The sequence below is a fragment of the Pantherophis guttatus genome, chromosome 7 (genome assembly GCF_059756535.1).
Source record: "Pantherophis guttatus breed Tessera chromosome 7, ASM5975653v1, whole genome shotgun sequence".
NCBI lineage: Eukaryota > Metazoa > Chordata > Lepidosauria > Squamata > Colubridae > Pantherophis > Pantherophis guttatus.
The window spans coordinates 21538806-21553193 of NC_142069.1; the positions used below are offsets into that span (position 1 = coordinate 21538806).

General features: G+C 37.0%; 1 protein-coding gene across 1 annotated transcript in view; it reads right to left on the reverse strand.

Moving 5' to 3' along the window:
• TMEM178B (transmembrane protein 178B) overlaps positions 1-14388 on the reverse strand; it is a 364398-nt gene that overhangs the window by 48172 nt on the left and 301838 nt on the right. The window contains exon 3 of the mRNA XM_034402907.3: positions 3787-3924. Coding sequence (XP_034258798.1) covers positions 3787-3924 — 138 coding nt within the window. The remainder of the gene's footprint in view (positions 1-3786; positions 3925-14388) is intronic.

Here is a 14388-nt window from a genome sequence, read left to right on the forward strand (position 1 = left end):
GGGAACATTTGAGAAACCATCTCACGTATTGCCCAAGGTTGTAATTTGAACTAAGGAAGACATATTATTTTAACAATTATTTTAAATTTCATTGCATAGACATTTTTGAACGTCAATGTGTAACACATCCTAAGGCACTGCACCCTCTCCGTGGGATTCTAGATGTGAGAATATGAGATAATAGCTTAAAAATGATTCATTTTGACAAATTCCTTGATATAATCAGAGTCAATGTTCAGTTCAAACCCTTGTTATGCTGAGTAATAAGAACTGGCAGGGAAAAAATCCAATAGAAGTGAATATTTGTAGTTCAGAGTTGAACTCTGAAGGTGCTTTTTAAGCTCGGTTGCTCATGTGCAGACCTTTTGTTACCCAACTAGGTAACATCATCATCGCAAGCAAGTGAGAGATTTGCTGCTTTAAAATATGCAGCTAGCTTGCCCTGCCAGTTTTGGTTAGGATGCAGTTTGTTTTTTGGTCATTTCTTGATTAGAACCTTATTTTCTGCCTGATTATTTGCCTAGTCTTGATTCCTGCTTATCTGAATGTGGCTTCTGGGGATGTGTTGTAGTTCTTTTTTTTTTCCTTCCTAGATTTATTATTGACTCTTTTGAATGGTGTGTAAATGTGGTTCATTTCAATATGTCAATTGATGGCTGTATTCGGCTGAATACTGTCTTTCCAAGAATCATCTAGCATTTTTGGATTTGGATTTAGATTTTGAAATTCAAAAATGTTAGAGAATTCTTAGAAACCTGAAATTCAAATACATGTATGAATCTGTACAGCATGCAAGCAAGCTGCATTCCCACAATGATTCATTAAAAAAAAACATGGTTTAACAATCCAGCCATAATGGCTGGATTCACACAAGATGCTAACTGAACGTTGGCATGAGGAGAGCTGCATTAGAATCCCTGCCCTTTTAGTGTTATTAAATGTAAATGAGAACAGCATCCTTATGTAGCAAAAGAGGGGATTTTGATGGGAGAAAAGTTGTATTTGCTAAAATCCCCCAGTTAACCAGATTCTTAAATGACTCTGCCTTTATTATATACTTAAGTGCCCTTCATTTTCTTTAGTCACTGTTAGTTGCAGATTATTCTACGCCAAAATATTTGACAAGAATCTTTAACATGTGAAATTGGAAGACTTTCATGAAATGCCTTTGAGATACATTAATATTGCATTAATAGCCAGTACTTGTGAATAGTTAAATGGAAGGAAAATATTTTGTTTCAGAAAAGGGATAGTAGTAAGTTAATAGATGTAGTCATTTGTAGCCATGTCATATATCAAAACTACCTGAGCTGCACTCCAGGAAAATTAAAGCAAACATCAAATAAATTGACTATGAAGAAAACATTGGCATTTCCTTCTTAATCTGTTGTTTGTTTGATATTGAGTCGACAGCGATCTGTTTTGTCAAAAATACCCAGGAAGTTAATACGTTTGTACTGACATCATCTTTCATCAGATGGTCAAAATATCAAGCTCTCTAAAAAAAAAATCAAACAAGCAAACAAAGCTCTACAATAATTGCCTTTTTTTAAAAAAATATTCTCTGCAAAAGCGATTCAGGCAACACACTGAATACAAGCCATCAATATTTTAAAGCTGGCTGAATGGAGTTTTAAAGTCAATGAGACTAAAATCAGCTCACATGGGAAGTCTTGTGCTAGAGCACCGACTGGAAACAAAACCATAACTATATAGAAAGTTTCCCTGGCACAGATGGTTGTTCCCGACAGATGCAACAAACCTTTAACCTTCATGCTGCAAACTTTGGGTTGGTTGAGTGATAGAAAAAAACACCTCAATATATTCTAAACCTGGTACCTTCTGGGTTTGGACTACAATCTTCAACCAATGCTGTCTATAGGTAAGTTTCTCTCATTAATAGGTGTTGTACTCAGAGCTTCAAAAATTTTAGCAAGGGTTCTCTGGCCGGTTGCTGAGTGGGCAGGGTCATGGTGGGCGTGGCCTAGTCGGCCTCCTGCACCATGGTGTGCGGGGGGGTCATTTTTGCCCTCCCCGGGCTCCAGAGGCTTTGTTCGAGCCTCCGGGAGGGTGAAAACAGCCTCCCCAGGTAAGCCTGTTTTTTGCCCTCCCCGAGCCTCCGCGTGCACCCTGCACTTACCTGCATGCAAAACAGGCTGCGTGGGGACTCCTGGGAGGGGAAGGACGAGGTGGGTGGGGCCAGCCAGGAGTGGGATTTGGGGGTTCTCCAAACTGCTCAGAATCTTAGCTAATCTCCCGAATCCCTGTGAACCCCCAGAAGCCCACCCCTGATTATCTCTGACGGACATCTATTAAGGTAAACCAGAGTAATCTGTTCCAATTTGCAACTGATCCTAAAGTTCAGAGAGATCTCATTTACTTCCTGTTATAATTACATGGCAGAAGTCGAAAGGTGACTTCTCCCATTGTCTGCCAATTCTTTTTTGAAGTTTGGATATTTTTAGGAAACCATCAACACCATCCTGGTTCTCCCATTATTGACTGAGTTTGCAGACTGCAGTAGGCTACAAGCCCTGGTTTACCAGTCACATTGCTTGAGGTCACAAATTGTTAATCCAATACCAACAAAACACATTCAGACTCAATTTTCTTCAATCTTATGATGCAGTGAACTATAAATTAAACCCCACAGGCTGGGCTGGCGTGGCATGGCATGCTAGTTTTAAATGCGGTTGACTAGTCTGTACTTCAATATTACAGAAACAAACAGAGATTTGGTACAATCTGTGCCCCGAATCAAACTTTTAGTGCTAAGATCTGGTTTAATGAAGACTCATCTCACTTTTCCTTATAGACACAGAGATTTACCACAGATGGGCTGAGAGAAGCAGGCAGGGGCCAGATTCAAACATGCCTAAATGTTTTTCTGAAGAACCATACTTCTAGAGCTCTTTGAAAATGAAATAGGGAGAGAATTGCTTGTCCATCTGGTCCATCCCTGAAAAGACTGTCATGTAGACTCTCTCTGGATGGCATCTCCTTGGGTGTGATGACGTTCACAAGCATCTCTGGGTAGGTAAAGTCAATTTGAAAAAGGCAACCTTGGAGAGATTCAGATCCTGAATTTTAAAAATGACGATCTACCTAGAAGCTGCAGGTAGTCCTTGACTTAAGACTGTAACTGAGCCAGGAATTATGGTCATTTAATTTAATTTAATTTATCGAATTTCTATGCCGCCCAACTCCCAAGGGACTCTGGGCGGCTTACAGCAAAAAAATAATACAACAAATAACATAGGAAAATTATTAAAAAAACATTTTAAAAACATTAAAAGCCCATGCATATCATTCATGGCTGTTCTGAAACTGAAGAACTGAAGAAGCTTCTTGGATGAGAAGCAAAATGTCTTCAAGCAAAAACAAAGAAAAGTTCAGCTGCCTTTTAAAAAAGTACCTTTGGGACAACCATGACCTGGATGACTGAGAATCTCCATAGACATCAACCATCTTCATTGTTAACTAACACTGCAGCAGATTCTGTCCTCTCAACCCACGCAGGACCCATTGCAATGTGGGACATTGTGATGGTCATAAGTGCAAGGACACATTGCATAGATTTTCAGCACTGCCATGATTTCAAATGGTTGTTAAACAGGCCAGTTGTTGAGTAAGGACCATCTATATTTACGTATAAGAACCTTTTGTTGTAGAAAATTTTAAACACATTGCTGCTGATTTATATAATAGAACAGGGGATTGTTTTCTAGGACCTTCAATTTTATGCAGCTAAAGGGGACATTTATTTTCAATTCGTTTTCTCCTTACCTCCCATGAGGAAGAGAAGTCCTGCCACATACTGCATAAGGCCTCGATCCCAGCAGCAGCCCAGCACCCCGATAATCCATCCAAATAGGATGATGGCCACCGCCATGCCCATAAAACCAGCTGTCATTCGGCGTAAATCTGCAATGTGAAATAAAGGTCAATATCAGTCATTGTTTGGCTTGATGATTTAAAAGTCTAAGCCTTACACTGCACATTTGGTGACCTGCTAAGGTAGAACTCTTCTCATGCACGTCATGTTAATGTTTACAAAAAGATGTGTTGCTTCATTGATTTTAAAGAATAAGAAATACAGAATCATCTGTTCTGTCGAGTTTCAAATGATCCTGCTTGTCATCAGATAGAAAAAAAGATGATAGCTACAAAGCTGGTTTCTTCTGCAAATATTATTTGATCAAAAGAAAGTTTACTTTTCACTAGCAAAAGACTAGTAGGGAGTTACAAACATGTTTTAATATTGCAGTTTTTAAAACTGAATTTGACATTATTTTTCCCTAAGAGTTTTAATTTCATTCCCATTTGCCTCTTCTCAACACTTTCCATTCTGGCCCTTGTCAAGGATGACCTGCAACCCAATTATCCAGAAATCGCACAAGAACAAGTCTGAATTAACAAATAGCAAAGCATGACCCCAAGACCTAGAGAGAAGAAGATATTTGGTTGTTGTCTCTGTTAACTTTGTTCTTCCACTTCTTTCTGTGATCTTCTTTAAAATGCAAATCCCCTTTATCTTATGTAAGTTGAGAAACAAGCATGTTTTCAGAAAAGAAAAATGTGAACAAGAATCTGCTTCGAATAGACAGAATGCCTCCATGCTCATGGGAGTACTTGCCTGTCTCTCATATTTTAATATATTCAATACTATGGATAGCAATTATAGATGGGACTATATATTTTAAACCAGAGATTAGAGGAGCAGTGTAACATAGCGGCACCCAACTGTTTGGGCACCAGGGACCGGTTCCGTGGAGTTTTTCCATGGACTGGAGGGGGCGTAATTTAGCCTGCTGCTTGCATCCTATGGGTGGGGCTTTGCTTGTTTGTGCGACCTGGCGTAACAGAATGTATTGCAATAGACAGTTTTATGGCTAACTAAGATTATATTAGTAAAACAAGATGAGACAATGTCTGCATTGCCTTAATATGTTGAAGCGTCTTAAAACATGGCCACCATTCTGTCCACATCCATTAAGTGTCCACTTCGAATTGACAGAAGCCATTTTTCTATTCTTCAGTTGCCACACAGGGTGAGGAGGGGGAAGGAGGATGAAATGCGTTGCTAGATAAAGCACAGAACTTTCTCGTGGGAACCAAGGTCATCTCTACAGGGGGCGAATAGAGAGGGGAAGGAGGTGGCCTGGAGAGCCCACCAATTAACCTAATTGGCCAATGTGACCTGTGACTTTTGGGGAGGGAGTTATTTCCTATTTTAATTATACTGAAACCGTGGGAAAAATTTAGAGTTGGTTTTCCATTTGATCGTGTCAATATGATGTACCCAATAAAGAAGTTCTTAGAGAAAGACCTTAGCGTCCGAGTTCTGATTTCCTTGAGTTCGTTAGTCAGGATCTTGACATTAAATTGCATAAATCCAGCCATACATTATAGCAAAGTATGAGTGCATTCATAAGGTTTAGATTTTGTTCATTTGGGAATGTGAATTCACATGGGATTCATTGTCGCAGATATGACCCCAACATTATTACCAGAAGACCACTCAAATAACTCTACTCCTTATATAAGAACTGATGCTGATGTATCTATCACCAGCACCATCATTCAGTTAGTTTGCTTTCAGCTCACCAGTGGTTAAATATTTTGTGGATACTCATTTCTGTATCTACACCAGGCTAGAAATTACATTCAGAAATCATCTGCCATATTAAATTGCACATGTACAAGAATATTTGGATGATGTTAGTGGCATTCTCCAAACAAACAAATGCATTATGGTACAAGAACGATACAGTGAACTCTGCTGCCAAATCTATTTGCCAAAGTAACTCAGTTTGTCTTTAAGGTGTCAGAGGGCTCTTTTGTTGATTTTGCTGCAAAAGGCGACCATGTCAAATTCTGTGGAAATTATTCCCATTTCAAATACTTTATTTGAAAACATTTTAAGTGAAGTTAAGTGAATTTCGTTCTATGGGTGTACTGCAGGGGTGAAATGTTCCTGGTTCGGACTGGATCGCCCTATCTGGTAGCGATGGCGGCGGGTGGTTTGGAGAACCGGTAGCAAAAATCCCTGTGCTCCCCCACCCCACTATGCCCAGCTGAGCCGCACGATCACCAGAGGCCTTTTTTAAAATACTTTTAAAAGCATTTTTTCTACAACTTCTTCCGCTGAAAAAATGCTTTTAAAAGTAAAAAAAAAGCCTCTGATGATCGCGCGGCTCAGCTGGGATCTCAGAGGCTTTTCAAAGCATTTTTTTCTGCAACCTCTTCCCAGAAGAGGTTGCAGAGAAAAATGCTTTAAAAGTCTCTCTGACAATCCCAGCTGAGTTGCCTGATCGTCAGAGAGCCTTTTCAAAGCATTTTTTTAAAACGATCAGGCAACTCAGCTGGGATCATCAGAGAGACTTTTAAAGCATTTTTTTCTGCAACCTCTTCAGCAGAAGAGGTGGTTTAAAAAATGCTTTCAAAAGGCTCTGACGATCCCAGCTGTGTTCCTGGTCGGCAGAGGCTTTTCAAAGCATTTTTTTGCATTTGCAGAAAAAATGCTTTGAAAAGTTAAAATAATAAAAAAAAAAGTTGGCCACGCCCACCCAGTCACATTACCACGTCCCCCCTCCCCCCCACCAAGCCATGCCCACAGAACTGGTAGTAACAAATTTTACATTTCACACCGGTATACTGTGTATATACATACAATGACAATAAAGTTATATTATTATTATTATACACAAAATGACAATATACACAGCAAAAGAGATAACCATGCTGGATTCCGTATCCCAAATCACTAGTCAAACGCTTCCCAAGAAGTCTAGGATTAGGCTACCACAGACCTTTTTTGATATGAAAGAAGATTTGGAATTAAAAGATATTTGGAGAATACACAATCCAAAAGAATTGGACTATACTTTTTTTTCAGATAGACATAGATCCTTCTCTAGGATTGATTTCATTTTGTTGTCAGATGATTTACTTGTTAAGACAAAAAGAACAAAGATTTTTCCAAGAACTTTGACTGACCATAGCCCAGTATGGATAGAAATTGAGATAGGCAAGACTGAGAGACGCTCTTGGAGATTAAATGAGAACTTGTTCAGATATGAAAAAAATATAATAGAACTTAAAAAGCACTTGAAAGAATTTTTTGAAATAAATTTGAATAAAGGCACCCCAATAGAAATTGTCTGGGATGCGAGCTTCCTGTTTGCTGCTGGCCGCCGCCAGACGTTCCTTTGGGATCGTCAGCTTCCACTGCCTGTCAGAGCCGCCTTCACAACGGAACGGCGGCTCGAAAAAACTCCGTTCCCATGAGGAAACGGAGATAGAGCCGGCAGGGGTGGGTAGAACTCTCTGCAGAGTCCCAAAAGTTTTTCTTTTACTTTTGGGATGGAGCGGATGAGATGCCCCATATCCCCAGCCGCTGCTCCGGGCTTTGGGAGACCTCTGCTAATGCAGAGCCAGGCGTCAAAAGCAAGCCTGCGAATTTGACAGATTACTCAAAGAAAATGTGAGCTGGACCTGTAATACTGAAGCGCAAGTATTTTACTTATCTTTTAAAAATTACTTAAGAGAATAGAGGAAGAGAAAGAGGAAAAAAGTTTTTTTTTAAAATGGCGTCTGCCGCGGCTGGAGAAGAGTTTGAGAGGGAAAGTTCTTCCGTTTTTTATTATTACAATGTAGCGGAATAAATACCACAGGCTACATTTGTAGACAAAACTCCGCTCCTGTTTTTGTTTTTCTCTTTTTCCCCTGGAGGCCTGATTGTTGCTGGCTGGAAGTCTTTTGTCTTGTTTTTTTTTTTTCTTTTTTCTTCTAACAAAGCCTGCTTAGGCGGAAACATGGCACTGAGGCTTGTGAAGTCAGACAAACAAATAGGTGGGGGGGATTCCCCCACTAAGAATTTAAAGGAACAAGTTTTAACTCTTCAGTCCCAGAAACCTGATTTTAATATAATAGAATTTCTCTTAGAGGAGATTGAAAGAAGGGATGAGATTGTGAATCAGCAACTTGAAAAATTTAAGCAGGAAACTAAGGAATTGGTGAAATCCAAGTTTGATTTTTTGCAGCAAAAAATTTTAAAAGTGTCAGAATTCATGATTCGGTTGGATACAAATACTAATTTATTAGAGTCAAAAATGGATGAAATTCAAGATAAATTGGACAATAGAATTCAAAAAATTGAAAATGATTTGTTAAATATTCAGGATTATAGTTCAGAAGAAAAATTTAAAATGGATGCTGACCAAAAGTCTGGTAATGTAGAAAATCTGCAACAGAGGATTGAAAAAGAGGTTCTAAAGATACAATATAATTTCACAGAATATGCAATAAGACTTAGAGGTTTGCAGGAAAATAACAGAGATGACTTAAGGAAAATATCTTCTGAATTTCTAGCTGGGATTTTAAAGATTCAACCTGAGGAAGTGTTTTGTAGGATTGACAGAGCTTATCGAATAAACTCCTGGACTGCCAAGCAAAGGCAATTGCCTAGAGATGTGGTAATCTATTTTTCAGATAAAGAAATTAGGAATAAAATTGTGCAAAATTCCTTCAATTCTAATTTGCAATTGTATGGAAGAAAGATTTGGATTTACAAGGAACTCCCACCTAAGATATTAATGGAAAGGAAGAAATTTGGCTTTCTGGTGTCTGAGTTAAAAAGGAGAAATATTCAATTCCGGTGGGACGTCCCAGTTGGTATTATATTGAGATATCAAGGAGAAAGATACCAGTTAAATACTGTTGAAAGAGCGGAAGAATTTTATCAAAATAGGTTGAAAATGAATTTAACGTCTTCAGATATAATACAGGATAAGCAGAAGGAGCTGGAACTAAAGACAGAGACTGTACCAGATAAATTGCCTTTGGATTTATCGGATACCCCAGCTGGATTATCTACAAATTTGAGAGAAGTGCCATCTGATTTTAATGTGATGACTTATCAAGGCAAGGACAAGCATGGAAACCAATTAGAGGATATACAAGGGATAAAAAAGAAACGCGAGACACAAAAAATTAGGATGGAAGTCAAACCCACAAAAAGAAAACAAAAAAAGAAATAGGTTGTACAAAAATAGAAATTTCTAACCCAAGCAACAGTGAAGCCAGTGATTTTAAAATATGAATGATTATGTGAAAACATAGAGGAGGCGACATATTGGTCAATATCATCCTGAGGATAGTGGCAGATCTCTGCATTGCCGTAATTTTGGGACATGGAAAGAGCCTCAAATTGATGGTTTTGAATTATCTACTTTGAAACTTCTTTTTGTGTTGATAAATATATTATAATTATCTTGAATTATAAGGCAAGAGAATCACATTGGGACATGCAGAAGATCGGGTTGTTACCCAATACGATGATGGAAATTAATAATCCTGATGAAACCCACAATTATTATTATATGGAATATAATTATAATGTCACTCGGGTGGTTGTTTTTACTTTTATATATATAAGAAGATGTTTACTACTGATGGGGGCAGATATGATTGGAGATCTTGAATAAACTGTTGCATCAGCAAGCTATGTTACCCTATTATGGATGTTGGTTTTAACAATCCAGTGGAAAGACTTCAAGAAGATATTATATGGACTATAAATTTAAAGTTATTGTCTTTTCTTTTTTTATTTAGATATAATGGAATATATATATATATATATTTTTAAGTAGTGTGGGCAGTGAATTAAAGATATCAAGAATTGTTGTGTATGGTAAATTTGTAAGACAGTGGGTGAATAAGCTAGCTACAGATTGATTAGTTTAAGAAAAGGGATTTTTAAGTGATACATTTAGGGGAGTGGAGGAAATGGATAGAGTGGAATAAATGTTAAATTAGATTTTATGGGGAGCCCGCTTTGAAATGTTATTAAAGTAGGACTTATCGTATAGTTTTAAAGTGGAAGGTGGTTTTGAATTGTTGCAATAATGTATAGATATAAAACACTATTATGCTAAATTAGAAGTTATTTTATAATAGTTATAGTATAATGTGTTTGTTTTTTTTTGTTTTTTTTTCTCTTCTTCTTTTTTGAAATGTATGGATAAAGGGGGATTTATAATACTTTTAGTAAGTAAAGGTCAGTATTTTGAGGAGGGAGTAAGTAATCTGTTATGAATTAGGGTTTTTTTTTGTTACGAAGAAGTCACAGGGGGGGAAGGGTGGGGAGGGGGGGTTAGGGAGGGGGGAGGGGGGGGGAAAGGGGGAAAAATTTGTATTTGAAAACCTTTTCAATAAAAAAAAAAAGAAATTGTCTGGGATGCAAGTAAAGCTTACATGAGAGGGGTGCTTATCTATATGAACTCTAAACATAGACTGATTCGACAAAAGAAAAGATCTGAATTGGAAGCAGAAATAAAGAATAAAGAACAGTTACTTATTAAAAATCCAACAGATGAAAGAATATGTGGTGCTATAAAACTTCTGAAAGACCAATTTCAAATGCTTATGGCGGAACAAGTTGCAACAAACTTACAATATGCGAAGCATAATACATTTTGTAACACTAATAAACTGGGCAGATGGTTGGCCTATACACTGAGGAAAAAACAGAGTATACGGACTATTGATAGTATTGATATTGGAGGGAAAGAAATTTTTCAACAAAAATTAATTAAAGAAGCTTTTGTGGATTATTATACTAACTTATATGCTAAAGAGGATGTGCAGAATGGACTTATAGAAAAATATCTAGATGATAAAAGAGTTATAAAAATTACTGACCAACAAAAGGAAAGAATGAATTATCCTATAACAGAGGAGGAGATAATAGTAGCAATTAAACAATTAAAAACAGCTAAAGCTCCTGGTACGGATGGCTTGACTGCAGTCTATTATAAAACTTTGCAAGTCGAAATGGTGGAACAACTTAGAGATCTATTTTGCAATATTCAACAAGGGGGTAAAATACCCCCATCATGGACAACAGCTTACATATCTTTGATACCAAAAGAGCAAGCCGGTCCTAAAAAACCGGAGAATTATAGACCAATATCTCTTTTGAACTCCGACTATAAAATTTATGCGAAAGTATTAGCCAACAGGTTGATGCCAGTAATTCAAAAGGTGATTCATGACGACCAAGCGGGATTTATCGAGGGTAGATACATGAAGGACAATGTAAGGCAAGTAATAGATCTATTGGAATATCTTGAGAAGAACAAACAGATCCCTGCAGTGCTGGTTTTCTTGGATGCAGAGAAGGCCTTTGATAGAGTGGATTGGAATTTTCTACTAAAGACTTTAAAAAAGAGGAACTTTGGGGATCAATTTGTACAGGCGATTTCAGCAATTTATCAAGAGCAAAAGGCACAGATTATTATTAACGGAAGCTTGACAACAGAGTTTAAAATTGAAAAAGGAACAAGACAGGGATGTCCGCTGTCCCCACTTTTATTTATTTTAACACTAGAAGTCTTGTTAAATACAATACGGGACTCTAATATCTTGAAAGGTATAACGATAAGGCAAGAGGATTACAGAATAAAGGCATTTGCAGACGATCTAGTTGTTACCCTAACACAGCCAATGGAATCAATAATCCTGATGAAGGACATTATACAAGACTATGGTAAAGTTTCAGGTTTTAGACTGAATCACAAAAAGACTAAGATGATAGTTAAAAATATGACACAAGTTCGTAAACACGAGCTTGAAAGGAGGGCAGGTTTTGAGGTTGTACCAAGGGTAAAATATCTAGGAGTCCAGGTTGCAGAATCAAATATGAAATTGTTTCAAAATAATTATGAGGTGTTGTGGCGAGAGGTGCAGAAAGATATGGAGACTTGGAAAAAACTGCAACTGTCTCTACTTGGAAGAATAGCAGCAGTTAAGATGAACATTTTGCCAAGATTTCTTTTTTTGTTTCAAATGATTCCGGTGCTTAAAAGTGATAAACAATTGAAAGTGTGGCAAGCTGGAGTGAATAAGTTTGTCTGGAACGAGAAAAAGCCGAGAGTGAAATTGAAAATTATGCAAGATGTTCCAGAAAGGGGAGGTCTTAAACTACCAAACCTACAGCTATATTATGATGCAGCAGCTTTGACTCTAACAAGTGATTGGTTTGGAAGGAAAAAGACTGGAATATTGAATGTAGAAAGTTTTGATCTTGAATTTGGATGGCATGCCTACTTATTTTATGATAACAAAGTCGACAAAGTATTTAAAAGCCATATACTTAGAGACTCTTTGATGAGAGTTTGGAAGAAGCACCGATTCAAATGGGATTATAAAATACCGCTATGGCTGGATCTTGGTCATACTTTGTGGAATACAAATATAATGTCACTCGGGGGGGTTTTATATAAAGAGGTTCTTTTTACAGATGCGGGCAGATGGCAGCTGAAGACACTACAGACACTGTTGGCTGAAGGGATTAATATAACCTGGCTACAATATAATCAATTGCAATTGAGATGGAAAGAGGACCAAAAAACTGGTATTATGTTGCATGAGGAAGAATTGGTTAGACACATAAAAGAGAAAGGTCCAATGCATATTAAAAGGCTTTATAATGTTTTGTTAGAAAGGGATTCAGAAACCGAACTAGTTAAAGATTGTATGATTAAGTGGGCTCAAAATTTTGAAGAACCAGTGATGTTGGAAACATGGGAAAAAATTTGGGTTCAGAATGTTAAATTTACACAGTCGCAGAATTTGAGGGAAAATTTCTATAAAATGTTTTATAGATGGCACTTAGACCCCAAAAAGTTATCATGTATGTACCCTAATGTTCAGCCAAAATGTTGGAGATGTGAATGTTTGGATGCTACATATTATCATGTTTGGTGGACCTGTAGGAAAGTTAAGGCTTTTTGGATAAAAATTTGGTGGGTCATGCAGAATGTTTTGAAGAAAAAAATTCAATTCTCTCCACAATTGTTTTTATTGGGTATAGTTAAGGGTTTTACATTGGGTGAAACAAAATTGATATTGTATATGATAACAGCAGCAAGATTGTTGATAGGTAAATACTGGAAGAATGAAGCCTTGCCCACTATTGAGGAATGGACTTTGAAGATGGCCAGTTTTGCAGAGATGGCGAAGATTTCAGCATACTTAAAAGATTGTTCACAAGAGACTTATGAATGGGAATGGAAAAAGTGGATAGAATATGTTCAGAACAAATATCAAACTAGGAAGTATCAAATAGCTTTTACTTGAAAATAATGTATTAGAAATTTTTTAATGTAATGAAGATAAAAAGAGAAATTATAAGGGGGAGGGAGGGGTTCAAGTTTTATACAAGTTTTATACTAAGGGGGGTTTTGTATCAGATATGAGTATATTGTGTGGAAGTCTGGGGGGAGGGGAGGGTTAGGGAGGGTTAGGGAGGTTTGGAAGTTTGGGGTGGGTGGTGGTGGGGGAAAAAGGGGTGAAAATGTAATTGTAAAACTTTTGCAATAAAAAAAAAAGAGTTTAGGACTATGTGATATATTGGCGGATTATGCAAGCAGATCCCAGTAAGGTGGCTTTCTGCAGCTGACCAATGATGATCTTGTCAGCACCAATTGTTTTTAAGTGTTTTTATTGTTTTTAAATAAATTGTATTATTATTATTATTATTATTATTATTATTATTATTATTATTATTACTACTACTACTACTACTACTACTACTACTACTACTACTATTTACTTTATTCATTAAACATGAAACTCAATCAACCAAACATTCAAAAATGCATCACAAATACCTAATGGTTGATACGGGTTGCTGCCAGCGTCCTAGGTATCAACCAAGTACCTTCTTAAGATGTACGATGTTCTGAGTAGCGCATTTTTTTGCAGTTCTGCTGATGTTATTGCAGGAAGCTGCAATTTCTTGATGTATCTTATAAAATTCTTGGACATGGTAACAAGTGCCTAATAATAATAATAATAATAATAATAATAATAATAATAATAGTTATTATTATTATTATTATTATTATTATTATTATTATTATTAACAGTAGACATATCAGGAAAAACCTTATTTTTTTTAAAAAAAATCGATCTTTATCTACCTTGGTACAACTGCTGCCAAGGACAAAAGGCAGTGTGGTGTGAAAGGAAAATAGTGAAGTGAACTGGTTATTGGAATTGCTCTGTGTTGTCCAAAGCTATCTGGTTGGCATTCCTTCCCTGTCACAATGTGGTATACAGAAATGTCAAGGCTGCGGACAAGTCAATTCAGAGCAGTTCTTTCAGTGAGAAATGAATGCACAGATGTGCTGAATCAGCCACTACATCTATTTTAAAAGAAAGAGGTCAGAGAAGAGAGACATGTTTCAGCATGCACCATATCAGAATTCGAAGCAATTTAATAGGTCTAATATCAATAAAACCAAGGTGCTGTCTTCCAGGGATGCATAGCTACATAACTTTACTAGGGACATCCTCCTGTTATCCAGGATGAGTTTCACA